The sequence below is a fragment of the Amphiura filiformis genome, chromosome 16, assembly GCF_039555335.1.
Source record: "Amphiura filiformis chromosome 16, Afil_fr2py, whole genome shotgun sequence".
Classification (NCBI taxonomy): Eukaryota; Metazoa; Echinodermata; class Ophiuroidea; order Amphilepidida; family Amphiuridae; genus Amphiura; species Amphiura filiformis.
Window position 1 is genome coordinate 8360430 of NC_092643.1, and position 22732 is coordinate 8383161.

At 36.5% G+C, this 22732-nt stretch overlaps 1 protein-coding gene across 1 annotated transcript; it reads right to left on the reverse strand.

Annotated features, from left to right (window-relative positions):
- Positions 1-5541: 5541 nt before the first annotated feature.
- Positions 5542-9010, reverse strand: LOC140136491 (histone H3, embryonic-like). The gene is made up of 2 exons (XM_072158206.1): positions 8656-9010; positions 5542-6217 (listed from the first exon to the last, which is right to left on the reverse strand). The coding sequence occupies exons 1-2, from the start codon at positions 8786-8788 to the stop codon at positions 5940-5942; spliced, it is 411 nt and encodes a 136-aa protein (XP_072014307.1). The 5' UTR covers positions 8789-9010; the 3' UTR covers positions 5542-5939.
- Positions 9011-22732: the final 13722 nt, after the last annotated feature.

Here is a 22732-nt window from a genome sequence, read left to right on the forward strand (position 1 = left end):
TATTTTTCTTTAAAAGCACTGCTGTGTTGGAATGAAAAGCGGCAAGGTACACCAACTTGACGTGGGGAAACAAGTAAATACAGACAAGACGGTATGCAAAGGGGTGACAAAAACAGCAAATGTAGGCATTGGAAGTATGTCAAATTACCTGTTCCATGGCCCACAGAAGTGCTAAAGTCTAGTCTGTATTTACTTGTTTCCCCCATGTCAAGTTGATGAAAGGTGCTGAAAGAAAAAATGGAAAATTGTATAAAAAATGTTTAAAAATTATGAAACCAATTGAATTGTACCGAAATATTTTTTTTGTTGCTAGCGCCTGATATCTTTTTTTTTTCTTTTTTTGCTCTTCACTTTTTCAAACCATAGAAGAAAAAATTGGGGCTACCATTCAATTTCCGTCGATAAAAATATTTTATGGTAAATGATTAAAAATTGATATTTTTGACAAATCTATTGGATATTTTACACACAAGACATTTGAAGCTCGTTTACGTTTTAAAAACTTGTATGTTTGTTTAGGGTGGTATGTGCGAGTACAAGCTGTATCAAAATGATTGGTACCCATCAGTTTTCATTGATAATGGAATAGCCTTGCCCATGAAAATTCAACATAAGATCCAAATAAGTTGTAGATTAATTGTAAAACAAGTCATTAACTATATAGTCTGGACATTTCAAGAGCATCCAATGTTGTAATTGGAAGAGACAGGCTTTTCAATAAATATCAAAATTGATGGGTACCAATCATTTTGATACACCCTGTATTAGGCCCAATGGAATAAAAAATAGCACCATACTCGTCGTTTTCAAATGAGGGGAGATGGTGAATTTCAGGGGGTGGTCAAATGTTTCCAACAATGGTGGTAAAACCAATTTGGGGGATATAAACCCCCTCCAAATATTTGTATTGTACTGCACTCGTACAGTAATTGCTATTTATGTGCACTTTTTATTTGCTGAATAATTTGTAAAAAATAAACGACACTGATTGGAGATGATATATTTGCGACTTATTTACAAGTTTGTTTCAAGATTTTAATAACAATCGTTTTAACTATTTTTAGTAGCAGATTTGTTATTAGGATAGCAACATTTGCATAGTATTTGTTGTGGGACATGGGAGCACATCAGACAGCTAATTGCATTCTGAATACGAGGAATGTCCTGATTTCATAAATTTTGATTAAAAAAATCGCTATACAATGCAAATTTTATGGCAAATTAGACATTGATATATTTTTATTTTTGATATTTAGCAGTCTTCGAAGTAAACTATATCAATATAATGATAAGAATTTTGGGGTCTTTTGGAGAAAAAATGTATATCTTCAATATCATTAGATTTATAAAGTTTACTTCCGAAGACTTAAATATTAAAAATATTAAAATATTAATTGCCATAAAATCTGTATTATATCGCGAATTTCAAAAAAATCTTCAAATTATTTGACATCAAAAGGACATAACTCGTATACAAAATGCAATTTGGTGCGTATGATGTGCTCTCAGGTCCCACAAAATATACTGTGCAAACGTTGCTATCCCGATTCCTTAAGGGAGTACTACACCCCTGGCCAATTTTGTGCCTATTTTTGCATTTTTCTCAAAAATTATAGTGCACTTAAAATTCAGCAACTCAAGGCAAGTAGTTATTGATTTATTGATCAAATATTGGTTTTCCCTAATTTTTGACTGTAACTCCACAACTGTTGTCTGTGCTGAAATAAAATTTGCAGTGCAGTAGTTGTAGTCCTTGCCCCTATAATATACACATCTTACTTGTCACCAATGCGCTATAATTTTTGACAAAAAATGCAAAAATAGGCACAAAATTGGGCAGGGGTGTAGTACCCCCTTAATGGCTCGATTTTACCACAATTAATTAAGACAAATATCACTACTCTAAATAACAATTAGAAAAAAACTCGTGTTGAGTAAAAAGGGAACAGAGTAACAACATTAGTCACATGGAACTCAATATTTATTAAATGTTCACTCAATTTGAGTACGACTCAACATTAAGTCCCGTTGATTCATTATGTTGCTCTGTTCTTTTTACTAAACATTCGAGTAATTTTTATTGAGAGTATCAGAAACGCACTTTAACTTATATTCCTAGAATTAAACAAAGTTGGTACAGATTGTTATTATTATTAAAGTGATTTATTCCAAAATAAACTATACAATATACACGAAAAATTATAGTATCAATTGATTTCTTTATATAGATTTATATGCCTTTTACAAATTACAAATGGGTTGGATTTTATTGTGCAGTCTTGCCCATGCTGCAATACTGCAAACGGGTGTACCAATGAACACTGCTTGTATATGGGACTGTTCAATATTTATGCGGGGAATAAACAAATCCACACATTTCCCCGGCACATTTCTCCTTCCCCCTTGCATCCATTTAGAATTTTCAAGTTCCCATTTCTCCTAATTTTCTCCATTTAAAGCTTAGCAAGTCCGAACAAATATTCCATATTGTCCATGCAAGGCACACAAAATATTCAGATCCCCAAATTTCCACTGGCGTAAATATTGTTCGTTCCCTAATGGGCTATTCCAGAAAATAAGTGCACACACCCTATAGAGTAAAAGAAAAGTCCGGATTTCCAACAGTCACGACTGGACAAAAAGTCTGGAAATCCGAACTCCTCTATTCGCCTATTGCACGGTTCCGCCATATGCGAGGAGAACCTCGAACTGGCAATAGACATGAAAGGAAGTATTACGTAACTTTACGCAATGTTATATCTGGTTCAATTCCCATTCATGTATGCTGCCAGATCGAGGCTCTCCTTGCATATGGCGGAACCGTGCAATGGATGAATAGGGGGTGTGCATCTATTTTCTGGAATAGCCCAATATGTAATTCAAATCAACTTCACTACATGTAGTTTATAATAATCCATTTTTATGCCGAACTCGTTGAAACTGCACCAGCATTCCCATCGCACTGACGAATTTTTGATGGAATTGATTGAAAGTGCATGAGAATATTATACTTAATGATTCATCGACCAAGTTTATGAAGATACAAAAATACAAAAATATACTATGGCATTTGAAAATTCTGCCCTCCCATGCAACATTGCATTCTGTATGTATGACGAAAATGAAATGGACACAACTGACAGTCAGAACAAAATCGTGCTTCGCATTAGATGGCAAAAGTAGTTCCCAAGCCCAATATTTCAATGTTATCAAAGCGTTTTGACCAAAATCAAAACACGTTGGTCCTACGGGTTAAAAACATGTGTGTTTACTGACTAGGCCTCAAGTTTGATCAGCTCGTAATCGGCGGGAATTATTAGGCTTTTACCACTACGCCGAAAAGTAGACCCACCTATGAAAATGATATAGTTGACCTGTCTGGTCTACATTGTGCGTTTTAAAGACGGTAGACAAAATCATAGGACTTTAATAACTTTTATGATACTTCTTGACAGATGTCACAAGACAATTCTCGAAATAAAATATAGTGATATTAATCCGCGATGTCACAAGGCCCGCCGATTACGAGCTGATCAAACTATATATATCAATTATTTTTGGAAATCAGTGTCAGTATCCAACATAGATTATTTCATTTTTTTTTAAATTTAAATTGTTGGTCAGTTGAAAACATTATTGTGCATGGGCAGGGTACAAGGGAAACCAAAGTTACAAGAATCAAAAATCGCGAAGTTAATGACCATAATAATTATCGTTGTCCATCAGCACGGGAGATTTCTATCATCATGATCATACAATGAAACAGTTAAATGACAATCAGTTTGAGGTAATCTTCATTAAGGGGGTACTACACCTCTCGATAAATTTGTGTCTATTTTTGCATTTTTTCAATAATTAATTAACACAGTGGTAACAAAAGTTATGTATATTATAGGGCAAGGAATCCAATTACTACACTGGAATTTCAGTAACCCAAGACAAGCGGTTCCTTATTTATGATAAGAGGTACCGATAGAATGTACCTCATTTCCTATCATACTGCTTGTCTTGAGTAACTGGATTCCTTGCCCCAATAATATTATAACTTTTGTTACCAGTGTGTTATTATTTTGTGAGAAAAATGCAAAAATAGTCGCAAATTTACCACAGGGGTGTAGTACCCCCCTTAAGGCAATAGAAACAAATTAGTTCGATCCTTTGATCGACCATCGATGCAAGGTTGATCCTTATTATTTAAGAAATCAATTAATTGACTCTTGCTATTTGTCATAACATGAATCTCTGCATGTAATGATATTGATAAATACGAATTCAGCATTGTTAGTTCATAATAACAAGCATCGAAGCAGCATCACGGTCGATTTAAAGATTGAACAAATATTGTTATTGTATCCAAGTTTGACCTTACATACTGCTAGACAGAATTTCACCAAATGGGTCAGGAGAATTAAGCAAATATAGGCCTATTATATATATTTTATCTATACAAGACATAAGCCCGATTTGCAGGTCACAAAAGCTGAGAGAAGTAGGAAGTTCCACAAAACATGGCCAAAATATGGACAGATTGCTATTGGTTATAAGTCCCTTCAGGTCCGTAACCGGGGGTGCGACACATCCCCTCCATAAATCGGCAAAGCTCTGCTTTGCTTTTATGAAAAATAGCAAAATTGGGCCAAATATGTCAAAATACACCAAAATGCCAAATCATGAACTTTGTTTCTAATTTGTCTACCAGGCTCCAAAAATCAAAACAGTACCCTACGAAAAAAATTCTGGCTACGGGTCTGACGCCTGAGTCCTGTGTATTTTTCTACAGTTTATACTTACTTTATACATTGTCATTGCAAGTTGGTTATGTTTTCATTACAGTAGAAAGGCTCTTTTTTTTTCAGATCCAAAAGCTGCTCCTCCAATTTCTGTCAGGAATCTATGACCATTCTGGTTTATGTAGATGTTTGTGAACCGTCAGTAAACGGCAACACTGTCTGGTTTTGATGACAGAGCTAAACTTCTTTGTTGCCGTTTATTTATTAGTTGCTCATAGGCCTAAATCTTGTCCAGGTGTTGAAATATTTCTGACAGAGTGTCAGCAATCAGTCAAGATAAATAGGAAAATTTTCACGGGAAAATTTTCTGGACACGTGACACTCATGGGCGCAGACATATTAGCATTATAGAATGTGACCCCGAGCACAGCGGGTGGTCGTCCAATGTATTTGAATAGGAAGAATTTCTTCTTGGATGCAAAATAAGTTACTTGTCGGAAGTTAATAATGTTATAACAAGAGTTTCCGTAGATAAATATTTTTTCCGCAGGTAAATATTTTTGAAATTACGTTTTGATGATATTGTGAAGAAATTAAGATCACATAATATTCAATAATTTTGCAATGCATGAATTTCTATCGAAACTGCGGCCAAAATACTATTCCAATTCAAAATAACTAAGACTTGAATAGCGAGGTCACCGCCGGGGGTCAGGGATCAGGCTCGAGGTTACACTCACATTGATACGCATTGGTCACGTGTCCAGAAAATTTTCCCGTGAAAATTTACCTATTAATCTTGACTGGCAATCAGCATTTTGGATCTGAAAAGGATCTCTTCTACTTTAGCGAACTATGAATGATCCTGGTAATATTTTTCAAGAGAAAAAAATAGTTGTTTTTGTTTCAACCATAGAACTTCCTTGGATATGCTATACTTTGATCAGCTCGTAATCGGCGGGAATTGTTAGACTTTTATCACTACGCCGAAAAGTAGACCGACGAGTGATATAGTTGATCTCTATGGTCTATATTTTGCGTGTTAAAGAAAGTAGATAAATTATTGGACTTCAATAAATAACTTGTAATGCTTCTGGAGAGATTGTCACAGGACAATTCTAAAAATAAAATATGTTGATATTAAGCCGCGATGTTGTAAGGCCCGCCGATTACGAGCTGATCAAACTGTATGTAATTCTTGTCATATTATTAAGCCCTTTCACCACGAATACGTCGAGCTAACTGAATATCTTTAGGCATAATGGTGACTCTCTTCGCATGAATGGCACAAAGATTGGTATCTTCAAATAACCCAACGAGATAGGCTTCAGCAGCTTCCTGAAGAGCTAGTACAGCGGAGCTCTGGAATCTCAGCTCGGTCTTGAAGTCTTGGGCAATTTCTCTGATGAGGCGCTGGAAGGGGAGTTTACGAATGAGGAGTTCCGTACTTTTTTGGTATCTTCGGATTTCACGTAGTGCAACCGTTCCTGTGTGGAATAGAATAGATACGGTTATTATAGTAAAAGTACACACATCTAATACTTTTTTTAGGTTCCTGAGATGACCCCAAAACATAATCAGGATGTTCCCAAAAATATAAACTGGCCCCAAGGGGGGTAAAAGGTCATCGAACTTTGCATAGGGTCAAAATTTTAAACTTGCTCAAATTGTGTTTAAACCATTCCAATGTATTCCCCTAGTCAAAAGGATTCAGAAAATGTATAGTTTGACCTATCTAGGACGTATTGTTCTTGAGTTATAACCAAAAAGGTCAAAGGTCACATTTTTGCCTCTATATGTGTCGAAAACAACAAAGTGCTCCGATTTTGCCAAAAGAGGTGTCAAATTGTTCGTTTTGGTTAAACAAATCAAATAAGGATAGGATTGTAATATCTTGGATGCTTCGTTACCTAGGTAACATAGCAAATTAGGTCAAGTAGACCCTACCATTGAGGCCTATTGACCTTGACCTATTTTGCTGTGTTACCTAGGTAACGAAACATCCAAGCTGTTCAAGCATTCAGAAGACGCCAAAAAATGCATGTTTAAAACCAGAACAGGATCATGTCAGAAATTAATATTTTGTTCTGGGTCTGATTATTCGGACTAGTTTAAAACAAAACATAGCAATTGTTTCTAATTTTTAAAATTTGTCCCTAAAAAAGAGCAGTTTATCTGCAGGCTCAAAACGTCGGTTGTTGCTTTTTCTTTTTGCAGGAACCTTCTGTGCCTACATTTTCCCTTGTTCCTTGTTTGTCTTAGTTTGTCTGCTTATGTGCAGATGATTTTCATTTTGTACATGTATTCCTGTTGGTACCTGTTGATTTTGCATGTAAATTCTTCAGTGGGAATTTGAATTGGTAATTTTTGGCTTCCGATAATACGTGCCTACATTCCCGGGTGGGGGGGGTTCTTCCTGGTTGAAGGCAAAGAGCTTTTAAATAGAAATAGAGTCGCAATTGATTATATAATCTTTTGTTCGTTTGATGCCGATTAGAAGTTGCGACAGGCTATTTATAAAAGTGGTACCATTGTTTCGAATAAAGGGGTTCCACCATTAAATTGGTCACTGATCCGGCATCATATTAACGCTTTACACAACAGGCGAGTATCAATAAGTGACCACACTACAGTCATGTGTAAGGGCAGTCATGTGTAAAGTGGTACCATTGTACTCATGTATCCCAAATGTGGTGTGCTTGTGTGGGTCTGAAGACTATAAGGAGGCTTTAGCTGTCGATGCAATCATCTTTACCACCCACCTGACGATAGGCGCTTCATTTAAATAAATTGAATGCTCTTGGTGATCGATTACACATTAGAATGTATGAAGGCTGCCATGTCCAGTCCATATATTTATATTACACTATAATGGTAATCGCTATACGTATACATGTAAGTATAAGTATAGGCCTATAAGGTTGTTTTTAAGAAGGAGATTGGTATAGAAATAGTGGCGTACCCAAAGAGGGGAGGGGGTTGGGGAGGGGCAGATTCACCTCTGTGAGAAGTTTTGGGAGGGAGGAGGGGGAAGGGGAGGAGGGATATGGAGAATGAGAGAGGGCTGGAGGAAGGCAGAAATAAAAAGATATAATAAAGACAAGTAGATAAATAGAAATATAAGGAAAATTATGGGAATGAGAGAGGGAGGGTAGGAGGGGACACTGAGAGCGAGGGAGTGATAAAGTGTAGGCCTTGGAAAGAATAAGTACAGAGAAGCGAAAAGAAAGGAATGATGAATACATTTAATAATAATTATTAGGCCTATATAATAACTAAACACATAACAGCACTGGGCAGCCATTCGACGATGTCAATCCCTTTATTCGTTACGTAATTAAAACGCCCAGTCAGATGTATTTCACACCTACCAAACACAACTCACCCAATTTCTCAAACTGGACGTTGAATGTACACTCTCATGAATATTGATTGGCAACATTTTTCAATATGTCAGCGCTCTAATCGGAAACAATAGAACAATAGACCCTGCAGAGCGTTGGTTGAAGGTATACGGGGATGTGCCACGGTTTTGGGGTACCTTTTCAGCGATTTTGGTATATCGATGGGTGGGTTTTCAGTGGAGACCAATGCGCCCAATTGGGCGCTTTTTGTCAAAAGTGCCCTTAAAGCGACCAATTATGGCAAATTTGGGTGCTTTTTGGGTGCTTTTTCTTGAAAATTGGTATACTGAAGGGTAGCAAAAACAGCAAAAAGTAGGTATAGAGAAAGTCAGCATCCGAAAGTCTGCGTGGCACACCCCCGTACAAACTTTTTCGAAGAACCCCCCCCCCCCGGCCTACATTAGTTGTTTGTTGTCCCCCTCTGAATACCGTCTTATGTTTTACTCAGTAACGGCGTATCCCCACATCAATTTAGTACCTTGATCATTCTTTTCAGTTTCAAATAAATCTTAATTTCTCACCTGGTCGGTAACGATGCGGTTTCTTGACTCCACCAGTTGCCGGGGCTGATTTTCGTGCAGCCTTTGTAGCCAACTGTTTGCGTGGAGCTTTGCCTCCAGTCGATTTACGGGCTGTTTGTTTGGTACGTGCCATGGTGCAGTGGTTCTCAAAGATTCTGGCTTCAAAATATCTTGGATTATTTCTCCCTATAACATGGGTAAATTATTGTGTATGACTTGATGCACAGTACCTCTGCCCAGTTTGCCTCCTTCACTGCTGTTGTGTGGAAGCAGTGTTACCCAAACATGATTGTTAAAGCGCGGCGGGTGTAGCTAAGATTGTCAGGCTAAAGCACATTTCACACCTCACTGTTGCTTTGAGGGACAAAAAATGTTGAATACTCAAGTGCGTAGCGGATTTGTATAGAATGAAAAGCAAGAGTTCGGAAAAACTCACCAGAAGTAGCAGATTTAGGCGCCTTTCCAACGGCATTATAAACACGGGAAGTGAATCTAGAAATACCGTAACGCTGTACAGAAAGCGGGAACTCTATTCATTTTGATAAATACAATACATCACGTGTCGTTTTTGTTAATGATTTTATTGAGCGTATTTACATTTTTTGCGTGTACAATAATGTCTGGTCATGCATCATTAAAAGGTCATCTTAACCTCCCTTTCTTTTTCTATAAGTAGTATTTAAATAAAGTCTGCACATAAAGTAACGCAGCTGTTATAAATACGCCTATAGCTTCAGAACTAATTATTTTTTTCACAATATTTCAACATAGAGAGAAGGATGATTTATTTACGCGCATTTTGATACTCCATTTGTCAAATGTCGTTCAACATTAACAACGCAATAGTGCTTTTAAAGAAATATACCCGAATTTAAAAGTTGCAGTTAACAGTGATCGAATGGTTATTATGCCAGCACTGGAGCACGTAAAGCACGTCGCGCTTTACTTCAAATCAATACAAATAGCTGCAACTTTTATATTCGGGTATCTTTGTTTCTAAACACTGATATATTGTTAATATTGAACAAAACTTGACAAATTGGGTATCAAAACGCGCGTAAATAAATCATCCTTCTTTTTATGTTAAAATATTGTGAAAACAATTATTATTTCTGAAGCTATAAACGCATTTATAACAGCTTCGTAACTTCTTGTGCAGACTTTATTTATCAAGTCAGAATTGTAGATCTTGGCCTTATCTTTATACTTTTAATATTTATTTGTCTCTCTTTTTCAATTTGAACTGTTTCATTCGATCAGTCAATGGATGTTTTCTGTTAATCTGTTTACTTATATGTGTATATATGTGTATATAATTACAGCCTTCTTAGGAGTAGACTATAGAACTACGATAACCCTATGGATTTGTCAAATTTTGATTACTGTATAAAATAAGTTATTTAATACAAATATAGTAGACCGCCAATATAGGCCTAATAGTCCACTGTTTTTTCTGTGCGTTTTTATGTTGTGATTCTTGGTCCTTGGATGTAATTTTCGGCTGAAGTGGCTATATAATCATTTACTAATAATCATTTTTAAAAAAACTAAGTTGCAAGTAGGAAATTAAGTATCTAAACCCACCTTATAAAAATCCCATATAAAAATTTTACCACAATCTTATCAGGCAAAACTATACGCTGGCGAAGTTACGTAATTAATCGGATTAACTACCATAGCAATAGGTCAAAACAATTTTGAACATATCGCGCTGCACTACAAGCAGGTTGAACTAATCACATGTGTATGTCTGCAATCATAGATTGAATACAATACTGGTCTTTTCAAAGATATTAATTTTACAGGTGCAAGTGATCAGCATGATATGGTTCAATGCAGAGGTACCGCGTGAACGTATCAGTGCAGCGCGGTATATTCAAAAATTGTTTTGACCTATTGCTATGGTAGTTAATCCGATTATTACGTAGCTTCGCCAGCGTATAGTCAACCGATTTCTATTGTTGTACAAGGCTCACTCAGTTATTCAATGAGGCAATACAAACGATCGAATTTGGTTTTGAAATGAGCAAAATTTAGAGTTGCACATTTTCAATGTAAAATGAATTTTTTCAAATCCTAGTGTTAACCTTAGGCGTGAAATTCAGTCATTTATTGATATTTTAACACCGGGGTTTGTTTGTTAAGGTTGGTCTGAACCCTGGAATTATGAAAACTTTCGGGCTTCATAACTGCTAAATTATTAGTCTAAAGAATATAAAAGTATACATTTTAGACTGGAAATGACTTGCTGAATTCATCTGTGAGGTCCAATTTGGGCCAAAATGCTCATTTTGGAGAAAATCCAAAAAACGGGTTTTTTGCCCAAATTTTTCTTTCGTGCAACGTAAAAAAAAAAAAAATTTTGGCCAAAAATTAATTTTTATTAATTTTTAAAAACTAAATAAAAATATCTAGGGACCGTTTTTTTTTTTTTTTTTATTTTGACCAACTTTGAGAAATTTGCACCAAAAATGGTCAAAAAATGCAAAATTTTCAAAAAAATCATAAAAAAGCCAGATTTTCGCCCAAATTTCAAATATTTTTGGTGAAGTTGCTCAAAATTCAAAAAAATGAAAAAATAGTCCCTAGATATTATTATCTAGTTTTTAAAAATTAATAAAAATATTTTTTTGGCCAAACAATTTTTTTGTTACGTTGCACGAAAAAATTTGGGTCAAAAAACCCGTTTTGGGGGATTTTCTCCAAAAATTAGCATTTTGGCGCAAATTGGACCTCACAGATGAATTCAGCAAGTCATTTCCAGTTTAAAAATGTATACTTTTATATTCTTTAGACTAATAATTTAGCAGTTATGAAGCCCGAAAATTTCCATAATTCCAGGGTTAAGACCACCCTTAAATGTATATGCAAGCACTGTGTTTTTTACTGACATTTCTGAAGGAAAAAATATTGCTTTATTTTGACAGAGAAAATTAATTTGATAGCAAAAAGGTGAGTTCTGCATGTTATTACATGTATCTACTTGACAATCTCAATAGACTAGAGTCGAACTTGCAGATTGGCAACGGTAAATATTTGCTTCAGTGGAAAATAATGCGACAAAATTGCCGTTGTGTTTCAGCGGCAAAACGTAGTCAAAACGTCGACTTGTATTTTGACCTTTAGAGTCCGGTCTCGGTGTCAATATAACCAACATTTTCTTCCGTCTCCATTTCCCTTTCTGATGTAGGATCTGCAAAAATAAATTTGAAATCATGATAAATGAGAGCATAAGAGAGCTAGAGAGAGTATGGAGAAACAACAATACTTTTGTAAAATATACGTAACTCATTAACAGCAATAAATCAAGCAAGTTTTCATAATATAGGATTTATAGAGTGAACTATTGCAAAGCATCAAAGTGTTATTTTTCAATAATATATTGATTAAGATAATGAAAAAGATTTGTAGCTAGTGGCAAAACCAAACTTTCACAATCCACCTTTTCGGTAAATCCCATTTATACTATAGCCGCCTTTGCGGGTAAACCTCTGGTGTCATCACGTCGATGCACACATCGTTGACGCGCACTTCACGGTTTTCAAATGCGCAGTAACGATGTTCGCTAAACGATGTGTACATCGACGTGACATCAAAAGGACGACAAAGGCTTATGGGATTGACCGAAAAAGCGAATCCATAGGGTAACGTACAACTAGGCATGGCATACAAGTGCTCTCACCATTGATGCGTGACCTCTACAAACAGTGTATGTTAGAGGTATAGGGCATTGCCTAGTTAACGTCACTGTGTAAAAACTAACCAGCCAATATTGTTTGTACTCTCTGATATTCTAAAAAATATAGTTTTGTAACATGTCCTAAATTTTTAGCTTATTTAGATGTTTGAAAACATTCGTACTTTTGTGTTTTAGTAAGGAAGGGCACGGCATGGCCTGCAAAATTCCCTGTGTAAATCGAATGCAACTTTTAGTGACTATCACTCATTTTATGGCCCACTCTCTTCCGAAGTGCATCAAAACTAAACCACTTGACGGATATTTTTATACTTGCTGTCAATCAAGAATAATGTATACATTACATGTAGGCTAAAAACTGAGTAGGTGGGGCATCTGCAAATGGTCGTACCTCCCTGATATGTAAATGACAGATAACAGCAAAAAACAACTCCCAGATCTGTCCATAACTTTGGTCAGTGGAGAGAGTCAGGGGATTTCAAGTGGGTGATTATTGATTGGCAAGTGACATATTTGGGCATAAGTGCAGCCAACCATTCAATGTGGAGGATGGACTAGACTTTATCGATTAATTTTGCTAGAGTAATTTCCTGTTAACCAGTTTAAGTACTCAGTACTGCAAAGGTCGAATCATGTTTGCTGTGCAGCATAACTGCACTATGTTGTGATTCCTTACGCCTTAAATTGGTGCTTACGACCCCGTTCAACTCCTGTGATTTTGAATAGTTAAGGTCCGTTCATGCTTCACTGCATCTGCGTTGTGCTGAGTTGCGTTACACGCATTACAGTCTCTTCGTTAAAGTTAAATTAGTTTAAACAGAATTTGCAGTGCGTTGTGTTGAGTGGCGGCAGAAAATGATCGATATACCGGTAACGCAACGCAAATGCAGTGAAGCATGAACGGACCTTTAGACATGTAAGTACCAATGAGTAAGAATTCGCAACCTCTCAATTGTGTAACTCTATACTTACCTGCATAACCCACCTTTGTTTCATAACCATTAAAGTATAGGACATTTTTCGTTTTTGCTATAGCCCCCGAATGAAATGTATTTTATTATGTTTGTACTCACTCAGGTAGCATTGTGTGTGAATTTTACATCCGAACTAAGTAATATTCTGTTTTTATGGTCATTTTAGTGTCTAAAATGGCCCAAAATGAGGGTTTTTCAATATTGCCGTCCATTTCAATCGTCACCCCCATAGACTTTACATGTAAAATAAATGGGCCCATAAAAATTCACAAAGAATGCTTTTTGAGTGATTACAAAGATAATTAAATATTTTTCATTCGGGGGCTATGTGGAATTTTTTTTTATTGTATTGCTTATACAATGACATTAAAGGTCCTTTCACAATAAAATGTCCATCTGGAACTAAGGCGAACCGTCATGATATAACCTGCCATCTCATTGGGAGAAGACCTGAATGGAGGCTTATAGCCCTGCCCACTCTATCCACATGGTAATCATACTTTCATTCTGGTTATCAAAAACACGGAGTACTAAAAATAATCGCACATGCCCGTTTTTATAACCCTTACTGTAACTTTCGAATACATGGTCGCTATATTTGATTCAGTGTTGGTTTCTTTGGTCTTACATTTACTTTTCATGTTTTTAATTTAACACTCAGAACGCTACTAACCTGAGTGTTAAGTTTCGTTTAATGTAATTTACCTGAATTCTTCAGAGCGTGCAAGTGGTCCTTCCTGCGGTAGTATTCCATTATCAATTGCCTGATTCTGTAGCTATTCTCAAAGTCTGTGTGTTGGTATTCACGCCCAACAGATATCAGACGGTAAATACCAGCTTGGGCAATTCCTAGAATTATTGCCGAAATAAGAAACATAAAGGGACCAATATCGACAAGGCTCTCGATGTAGTTCAGATATTGGTACCCAATTGCAACGGCAGTAATTGTAATCAGAATCGAAGCTGTTGCAAGAGCAAATCGTTTTTCGTTATTTTGAATTTTGTTGACGATAAAAGTGAATAATTGTAATTCAATTGATATAGTTTCGTCGTCATTATGAAGATGCTGTAACGTAACTCCAGAATCTGGATCTCGATTGACTTCCAAATCACTTACAATGGTTGTACCGTTGGGTGAGGTCTCACCCGTTTGAGCAAGATCAAGTTGAGGTTGATCTCCTAAGCTCTCTTGTGATCTATCAGACATTTGAGAAAGTTTCTGTTGAAAACGACCTGCTTGAGGGTTATCTTTGTTTGTGGTCAAATTCTGAAGACCAACAACTTCGTGGAAGATGTCTTTTTTAAGCAGGTCATATTCTGTATGAATCTTGTAGATGTTATTCATAGCAAATGTGGCAACTGCAATCGCAAATGTCAACGCTGGTAAGACCACAAATTGGTTTGCCAGAAGACCGGTTATGATAAACTGAAAAATATTGATGATATACCATAGGATGGGTGGTACACGCATTGCAGAGAAAACTATAACCAACGCTCCTATTGGGATTCTGCTCATATAGCAAATTATCTGTTTGGTGATGTAAAACGTAGGAATGGAATTAAGGATGAGACGTGTGATTAGTAAAGCAGTGTATGGAATAACAAGTAGGATGTAACCGGTAACATGCATGACGGATTTGCAGCGTTTTGCCAAGGGATCATCAAAGATCCGATCATCGTTGTATTTTATCGAAGCCGGTTTAATCCAGTTCCACAAACGTTGGTACTCAAAATACCACACTCGAATGTCCATGATCATAGTCATACGGAACTTCGCATAATGCATTACCGTTGGTATAAATGGGAGGTTTACATTTGGAACCCAGAGTTCGCGCGGGACTTTCATTCCAGTCAGAGACTGTTGATTGTCTTCAGTTTCCCGACATTCCGCCTTTATCTGGTATGACGATCTGGACTATATAGGCAATGACAATGATCGCAAACAATGTGTAATAGCCTATAGTAGTACCAAAATATAACCAATGAGTGATTTCGTCAGATCGCCTCAATGCATAAACGCGTCTTATGAAATCGTCTTGATTTGTGAGATAAGCTACTATTGGTTGCAAGTAACTCACAGAAACGAGAAGGAGCAAACCAATGATAACTCTTCCGGACCTTATCATCTTTGAGTATCCAAATGATCTACAAATTGTGTGTTTAAAGCCAATAGGAAGATCTGATCTTGGTGTTATTCTTACCGTACCATCATTAGCAATAAATGGTGGATTCATGCTGACTACAGCCAGGAAAGCAAGTGGCGCGAAAATGAAAATACAAAAGCTGAAAATCAAATTCATATGTTCATTTACCCAATACTGTTTGTTGGGTGGACCTTCGGTGACGGCGTCATAAACACGACAGTCGTATATTGATTGTATGAGAGGATACCGGGTGCTTATTAGCGCAGATATGACACTCCTTATCGCATTCCATACTCCACTGTGATCGTCAACATGATCGAGACACGAAGCGAATTCTGCAAGTCTTCCTGGACTACCTCTGTTCAATTCATCCGCATCCCGTATGATTGATTCCACTAAATCAAACATTAACGTCAATTGTGCCGTATCATTTAAACCATTCACAAAATACTCCGGATCTAATGCTTGAACATCTATCTCTACGTTCGATATCCCAAAAGCAAGACTTTTCAAAGATGAAGAACTAAAATCAAATGGAAAGGACAAGAAGAGATATCCTAATCCAGGACGGACTAAGGTAAACATCAAAGGATCAATGTACTTGGTAAAATCATCTTCTTCCAAATAAGCCAAGTAGGAGTTATTCCACAAGATGTTGGTAAAATTGAGCCTCATATACACTACACCGTCATTTTGGATCAACACACTGGCAAGCTCTTCAAGAGAACTTTCAGCGACAATAAATGAATCAATTATTTTACTGTCGCTTCTTCTTTTAGCCATTTTAGCTGAAAACGTATCATCTAAGTTTACGGCATTCTCACTTTGATCGTCATGATAATGATTTGCTTGAATTGGATGAGAAACCAGTCTTGTTGTTGGTGAGCTCTGTACAGGTGTATTGTGCCCGATTAGCATTAAACAGCATAGAATTATTGCCCAAGATATTGAAGATTTTATATCCGCCATCTTGAAAAGTCCGCCACATTTGGTATTCCTGTGTGTTAAAAGAATAATGGTGATGACATTTGACATGCAGAAAATACGTGTGACTTAAGAAACCTATGTATACCGTATATTTAAGTTAATTAGTGGGTTTTTTTTCAAACAATAATGAATTCAAACGAATGATTTATTAAAGTGAACGCTAAAATATTTTGGTTCAAATTAATTTTCCTTCGTTTCTTCCAGTTTTACTTTTTGAAATATTCTTGAATATTAGTAATTTTGTTGATCGATAGATAGCCCTATAGGATATAAATTATAACGTCAAGCCGATCGCATTAGGAAATGAATTTGGAGAAAACCTTCTGTTAATAAAATACTATGCTGAGCCACCAGCCTGGGTGACTCACGCTCCAGTAATTTCAGATGATTGAGCTCAGTAATACATCAAAGAATGTCTTCCAATTCATGAAAACAAATAAATAATCAGCTTATCGGATTAAAAGCTTAGAAGGAAGGTCTTGCTGCTCAGCGAGTGTTTGTAATTATCAGAAGGTTTTCTCCAAATTCATTCTCTAATGGTACGTACGTCTCGTTTTATGTAGCTCTTGATCAGAGCCCTCGCAGTACCTTAGAAGATCCAGAGATCCCCAAGTAAAATAAACCCAAGCCAGTGACTAGTTAGTATTAGTAAAGAAAATGTATATAGGCCAATCCATTCTGTAAAAAATTAATACCACTCCCATGCATCACCCAGCAGTACATGTATTTGTACAGAGCTTGCCGAAGGCAAGCTTCACTATAGGCAAGTCACCAACAAGTAAAGTAGGACCACTATGCAGTAAAGATCACTGTCTACCTGAGATATTGGTCTACCCCACACACCAGCCGCGAAAGTCCACTGACCGACGCGCCAGCGGACCGGTCTTTACTATAGTGTCAGAGGGCATTACATGGTTTTTTCATTTTTTCTTTCAATTGGATGGAAAATAGGTTGGCTTTGGAGCAAAGCTAGTTTTATGTTGTTGTCATTTGCGAGTGCTGCCCTCCGTATTTGTCTGCTTCATTGGCAAGGCTGCTGAGCCTGCTGTGCTCGTGAAACATGTATTCTTACCTCGGCCAGACGAATAAATATACCAATTCCTACTCCTATACGGAAAGAGTTCCTGTTTAATATCCACAACGATACATATTATTTAGGAAAGCCATTAGCCGAATTTGACAAACTTTTTCCGAAAGCATGTAACGTGACAACAAGTGTCCCAGAGCCGGCGTTGATCGATTGAATAACAGAATAACAGTATAAACATCGCTGTATATAAATATAATCTATGTTATCGTTTAAAGCGGGTCGGAGGGGAGCATGAGTGTTTACACTTAAATATTGAGACAAATAAATCTGACACACAAGAGGAATGGTATTGGTTCCATAACGGAGACTCCAATATTTGATATAAGGGGTGTCATTTCCGTCCCATGTGTATGATTTTTGTTTGAAATAATATTGACCTTAAAGGAAGTCTCCGGCCCGGGGGTCACTCCCATTGTGGCCTGTACACCATCCGCGATAATCAACTTTTGAAAAGCACCCTAAACAAGGATTTAACCCTTCCCTAAACAGGGATTTCATTGCTAACATCAAATTTCATACCCTAAATTTCATTTCCGCGTATTTAGAAATTGCAATTTTGCTACCCTTTTTTCCAATTTTTCATGTTTTTGACACCCTAAACGCGATACGCGCGTATCGTGCCTACCCACGAAAAACGACCCTTTTTACGCGTTTTCATTATCGCGGATGGTGTACAGGCCACAATGGGAGAGACCCCCCCCCCTCCCGGGGTCTCCGGCAATCACAACATTATGCCTTATATGTTAGAAAAATATTGACCATAAAAACGAATAAAAACAAACGGCTCTCAACACGCGATATTCAAAATTCCCGAAATGGTTTAGTGCAATGACGTCATGGTTATTAGTGCTAAATTGTCGTCAGCCTTCATTGTATTATCGGGCCGTCATTGTACCAGACGATTTCAGTTCCCGGGAATTTGGAACATCGTGTGTTGAGAGAACGCTATTTCTTAGTATGGCCAATATGAGTTTGTTTAAAATCAAATTACGTGATTCGTGCTTGATAATTAGTTTTTAACATATAGGCCTAAGACAAAACGTTGTGATTGCCGGAGACATCCTTTAATTTAAGAACCACATGATCTACGGAAATATAAATGTAATTATTGGCCACCTTGAGTCATTTTCGATAGTAGGACATACAGCATTTTTTAGATAAATGGCTAAAATTTGTCAAATATGGCTCCTACTATCTCACTCGCCTTAATTCAGCCATAACATTTTATGATTGTATCAATGCAATTACAAAAGTAACACAATGAGTGATGTAAGGTTGCTTTGATAACATATCTCTTTGTGGTTATGTGATGTTCTATTGCTAGAGGTTATAAGACGATCAAATCAGTACCTTATCTATTTAATGTTTGTTTTGTACTCCTATAATATTGGGAAACGCTATAAACGAGGCACATTCAAATAATAAAACCCAAGGCTCATATTAATATATTGTTAAAGAGAAACCCACATAATCTGGATCCCGTATCTGGATTTATTAATAAAGTGTTACAACAATCTCTACATAAATCATGATATTTGAAGTGTCCAAATCACCATGGTCCTGACCAGTGTAAAGCTATGTAATCATTACTTGCATGAACCAGTGTAAAAGAACATTATGATAATTAAGGACAAAATGTCACCTGTCCAAATCCTATTTACATTTACATTTTGTAATTGCTGGTTATACAGCATTAAAACAGATGTTGGCTACCTCCATGGCCCGAGTTGGACTGTTATACCATAGATCGTCAAACAGTTATATAATCGTCGAATAGTGGCGGAGAGTGATTTTTCAATATTTTCAGCTTCACATAGTTTAGAGCTAGCTATATCATGATATCGTATAATAGTTATTCCTTTTTAACTATTGAAGAGACAGTTTATTACTTTGAACCTAACACTTCAATTTCAAACGGAATCGGGCCACTGAGAGATAACAGTGGAAGAGTATCGACCCGTTAATGGCAATATATCTTTCAAACACGTTTTTCTCGAAAATGTATTTTGTCCTTCACGTACGCCACTATGTGTTGTGACCGACGAATTCTTCCTAAGTTTTGGAAGAGGTACAAATATGCTGAATATTGTCAAGCATGTCCAATTGCTGAAACAAAGTTTGTGTAAGTAGTGCTATCACCTTGTCGAAAAGGTTGAACAAATAATATACGATTATTTGGTTGATAACATGTTTTATGAGATCTATAATAGACGGGTTATCACACTAAAACAATGCGACATAAACCTGGTTGTAGACTTATAACATAACATCCCAGCAAACACAAAACGTTTTCGGCGTCATTCGCAAAAGGTTATAAAAGGTTGTCAGAAAACGTTTAAATGTCGGGTTATATAAAGGGTATATTAAGGGTATAAAACGTTTTCATAACATCAAAAATCATTTTTTGATAATCTACTACTCAGCAAACAAAAAATGTTTTACAGAAAACGTTTAAATGTCGGGTTATATAAAGGGTATAAAAACGTTTTAATAACATTCCAAAAACACTTTTGAAAACTTGATGCAAAACATTCTAAACAGAATGTTATCTTGGGGTTGAAAAAATATTTCTGTGTTTGCTGGGTGCAAATATTTTAACATAATGTTATTTAAGTGTTGGCAAAATATTTGGCAAAATATGTTTGCAAAAATAATTTACAATAACATTTTTGAAAACATTTTTAAAATATTGTTGTAGTGTGTTTTCATACAAAACGTTTTAAAACGTTTTCATGACCTTTATATAACCCGACATTTTTATGTTATTAAAACGTTTTTATGTAAACCAAAAGCCAAAATATAACTTATTAAAAACGTTTTTAAAACGTTTTTGTGTTTGCTGGGATAACACATAACATAACATAACATAACATAACATAACATAACATAACATAACATAACACCACATCACATCACATCAAATAACATAGCAGAACAAATAAGATTTATATAGCACCTACCCTACCAGATTAGTTGAATGTTATTTTATATTAGCTTGACTCAGTAGATAGTAACAACAGACGATTTATTCGTCCTGGATTAGGATATCTCTTCCATTTGATTTTGATTCTTCGTCTTAAAAATAGTCTTGCTTTTGGAATATCGGACGTAAAGAGGTTCAAGCATTAGATCCGGGAGTATTTTGTGAATGGTTTAAATGATACGGCACAATTGACGTTAATGTTTGATTTAGTGGAATCAATCATACGGGATGCGGATGAATTGAACAGAGGTAGTCCAGGAAGACTTGCAGAATTCGCTTCGTGTCTCGATCATGTTGACGATCACAGTGGAGCATGGACTGTAATAAGGAGTGTCATATCTGCGCTAATAAGCACCCGGTATCCTCTCATACAATCAATATACGACTGCCGTGTTTATGACGCCGTCACCGAAGGTCCACCCAACATTGCCCAACAAACAGTATTGGGTAAATGAACATATGAATTTGATATTCAGCTTTTGTATTTTCATTTTCGCGCCACTTGCTTTCCTGGCGGCTTCATGCTTACTACAGTAAGCATGAAGCCGCCATTAAATTGCTAAGGATGGCACGGTTAGAATAACACCAAGATCAGATCTTCCCATTGGCTTTAAACACACAATTTGTAGATCATTTGGGCCCGGCATTTGGGTACTCAAAAATGATAAGGTCCGGAAGAGTTATCATTGGTTTACTCATTTTTGTGCGTTACTTGCAACCAATAGTTGCTTATCTCACAAACCAGGACGACTTCATAAGACGCGTTTATGCATTAAGGCGATCTGACAATTTGTTTAAGACTTTTCTCTCGTAACATATTATGATCACAATTTTCCCCATTAACTATTACAACTTCTTGTCTACACGTAAATGCCATCATTACAATATAGGCTGGAGGAAAGATACAACGAATCTATTTATATCCTTTATCAAGCATTTTCATTAACAATGAGATTGTAGAGCCTAACACGACATCTGTACCGTTTACATTTACATCAAACCATACTTCGGTATTTTTTGTGCCCGTCAGCATGTGGCCGGACGGCACTTATTATTTTGATTGGTTAGCTGTTGTTTCTAACTTTCTATTAGAAAGTTTCTGAACAAAATAGAAAAGATTGCCAAAAATGATCAAGTGATAACAAATAGAAGTACCAAAATTGGTGTGTAAAGATAACAGAAGTTTTGTGTTGATTTTGCATTGCTAAGGTAAAATAAGTATATATTTTTACAATTATGCATATTCGCTGGTCCTCTTACCATGCACACCGACATTGGGCTGGTAGGGTGTAAAGCGCAGGGTACTATGCAAGACTCAGTATCACTATCAGTGTGTGGTCCAGCTATTTTCAATCAGGGCCAAGACATGCAGGCTATCTATATCCTGTGCGTATTTTTTTTGGGAGCTTTGGGGGAGCCCGGGGTAAAAGCAGGGGACGGCCAAAACTAAGGGGCGGCGGAAGAAGAAGGGGCGGCAAACGAAGGGGCGGCGAAAAGAGCAGGGGCCGCAAATGGAATTAGTAAAGAAAAAAGGGCGGAAAAAATTTGAAAAGTAAAAACAAATTTGAAAAAATTGTACTATACATCAAAATGTGTTGCTTTTAGGGCGCTAGCGCTTATAATCCTTGCTTCAGAAAATATTGAGGATGCAGGAAGGATCATATTTGGTGCCAAATTTAAGCAACAACGTAATACATAGTCACTCGGTGGCTAACTGTTACACAAGGCTCACTCAGACATTTAATTAGGCACTGCAACCGATTTGGACCAAAATACTCGAGCAACCATAATATTTACACTTTGCACAATTGTTTTTACCATATAGTTATATTAAATGAAATCTGATGTTACTCATTGTAATTCATCCTTTGCCGGCATATGCTTTTTTTAAAGGTAATTTTAACTATATGAGATGGTCGTAAAGGACAAAATGTCGTCCTTTTACGGTTCATACATTTTCGCAATGTTCGTGTGTAATACATTGTGTATACTGAACTTGAACAACAAAGGATAACAGGTAGGCCTCCTAGTATGAAAAACAGCCAAATTGGTTAACAATTCAGGTCAGTCATTCAAAATCGCTGAACCTGGCTTAACAAACTGTAAACAAGAACACAAATCGTTGTGGAATTCTTTTGCAGGCTCGTATGACTTGTATGAGTCATTTGGGTAAATCAGACGTATAAATGCTTGTGACTCTCT

What these genes read in the sequence shown, in the direction of transcription:
- LOC140136491 (XM_072158206.1), bottom strand. Translation starts at nt 8,788, where the DNA reads ATGGCACGTACCAAACAAACAGCCCGTAAATCGACTGGAGGCAAAGCT. An exon ending in ACCGCATCGTTACCGACCAG is followed by an intron (nt 6,218 to 8,655) that starts GTGAGAAATTAA and finishes TATTCCACACAG; the next exon opens with GAACGGTTGCACTACGTGAA.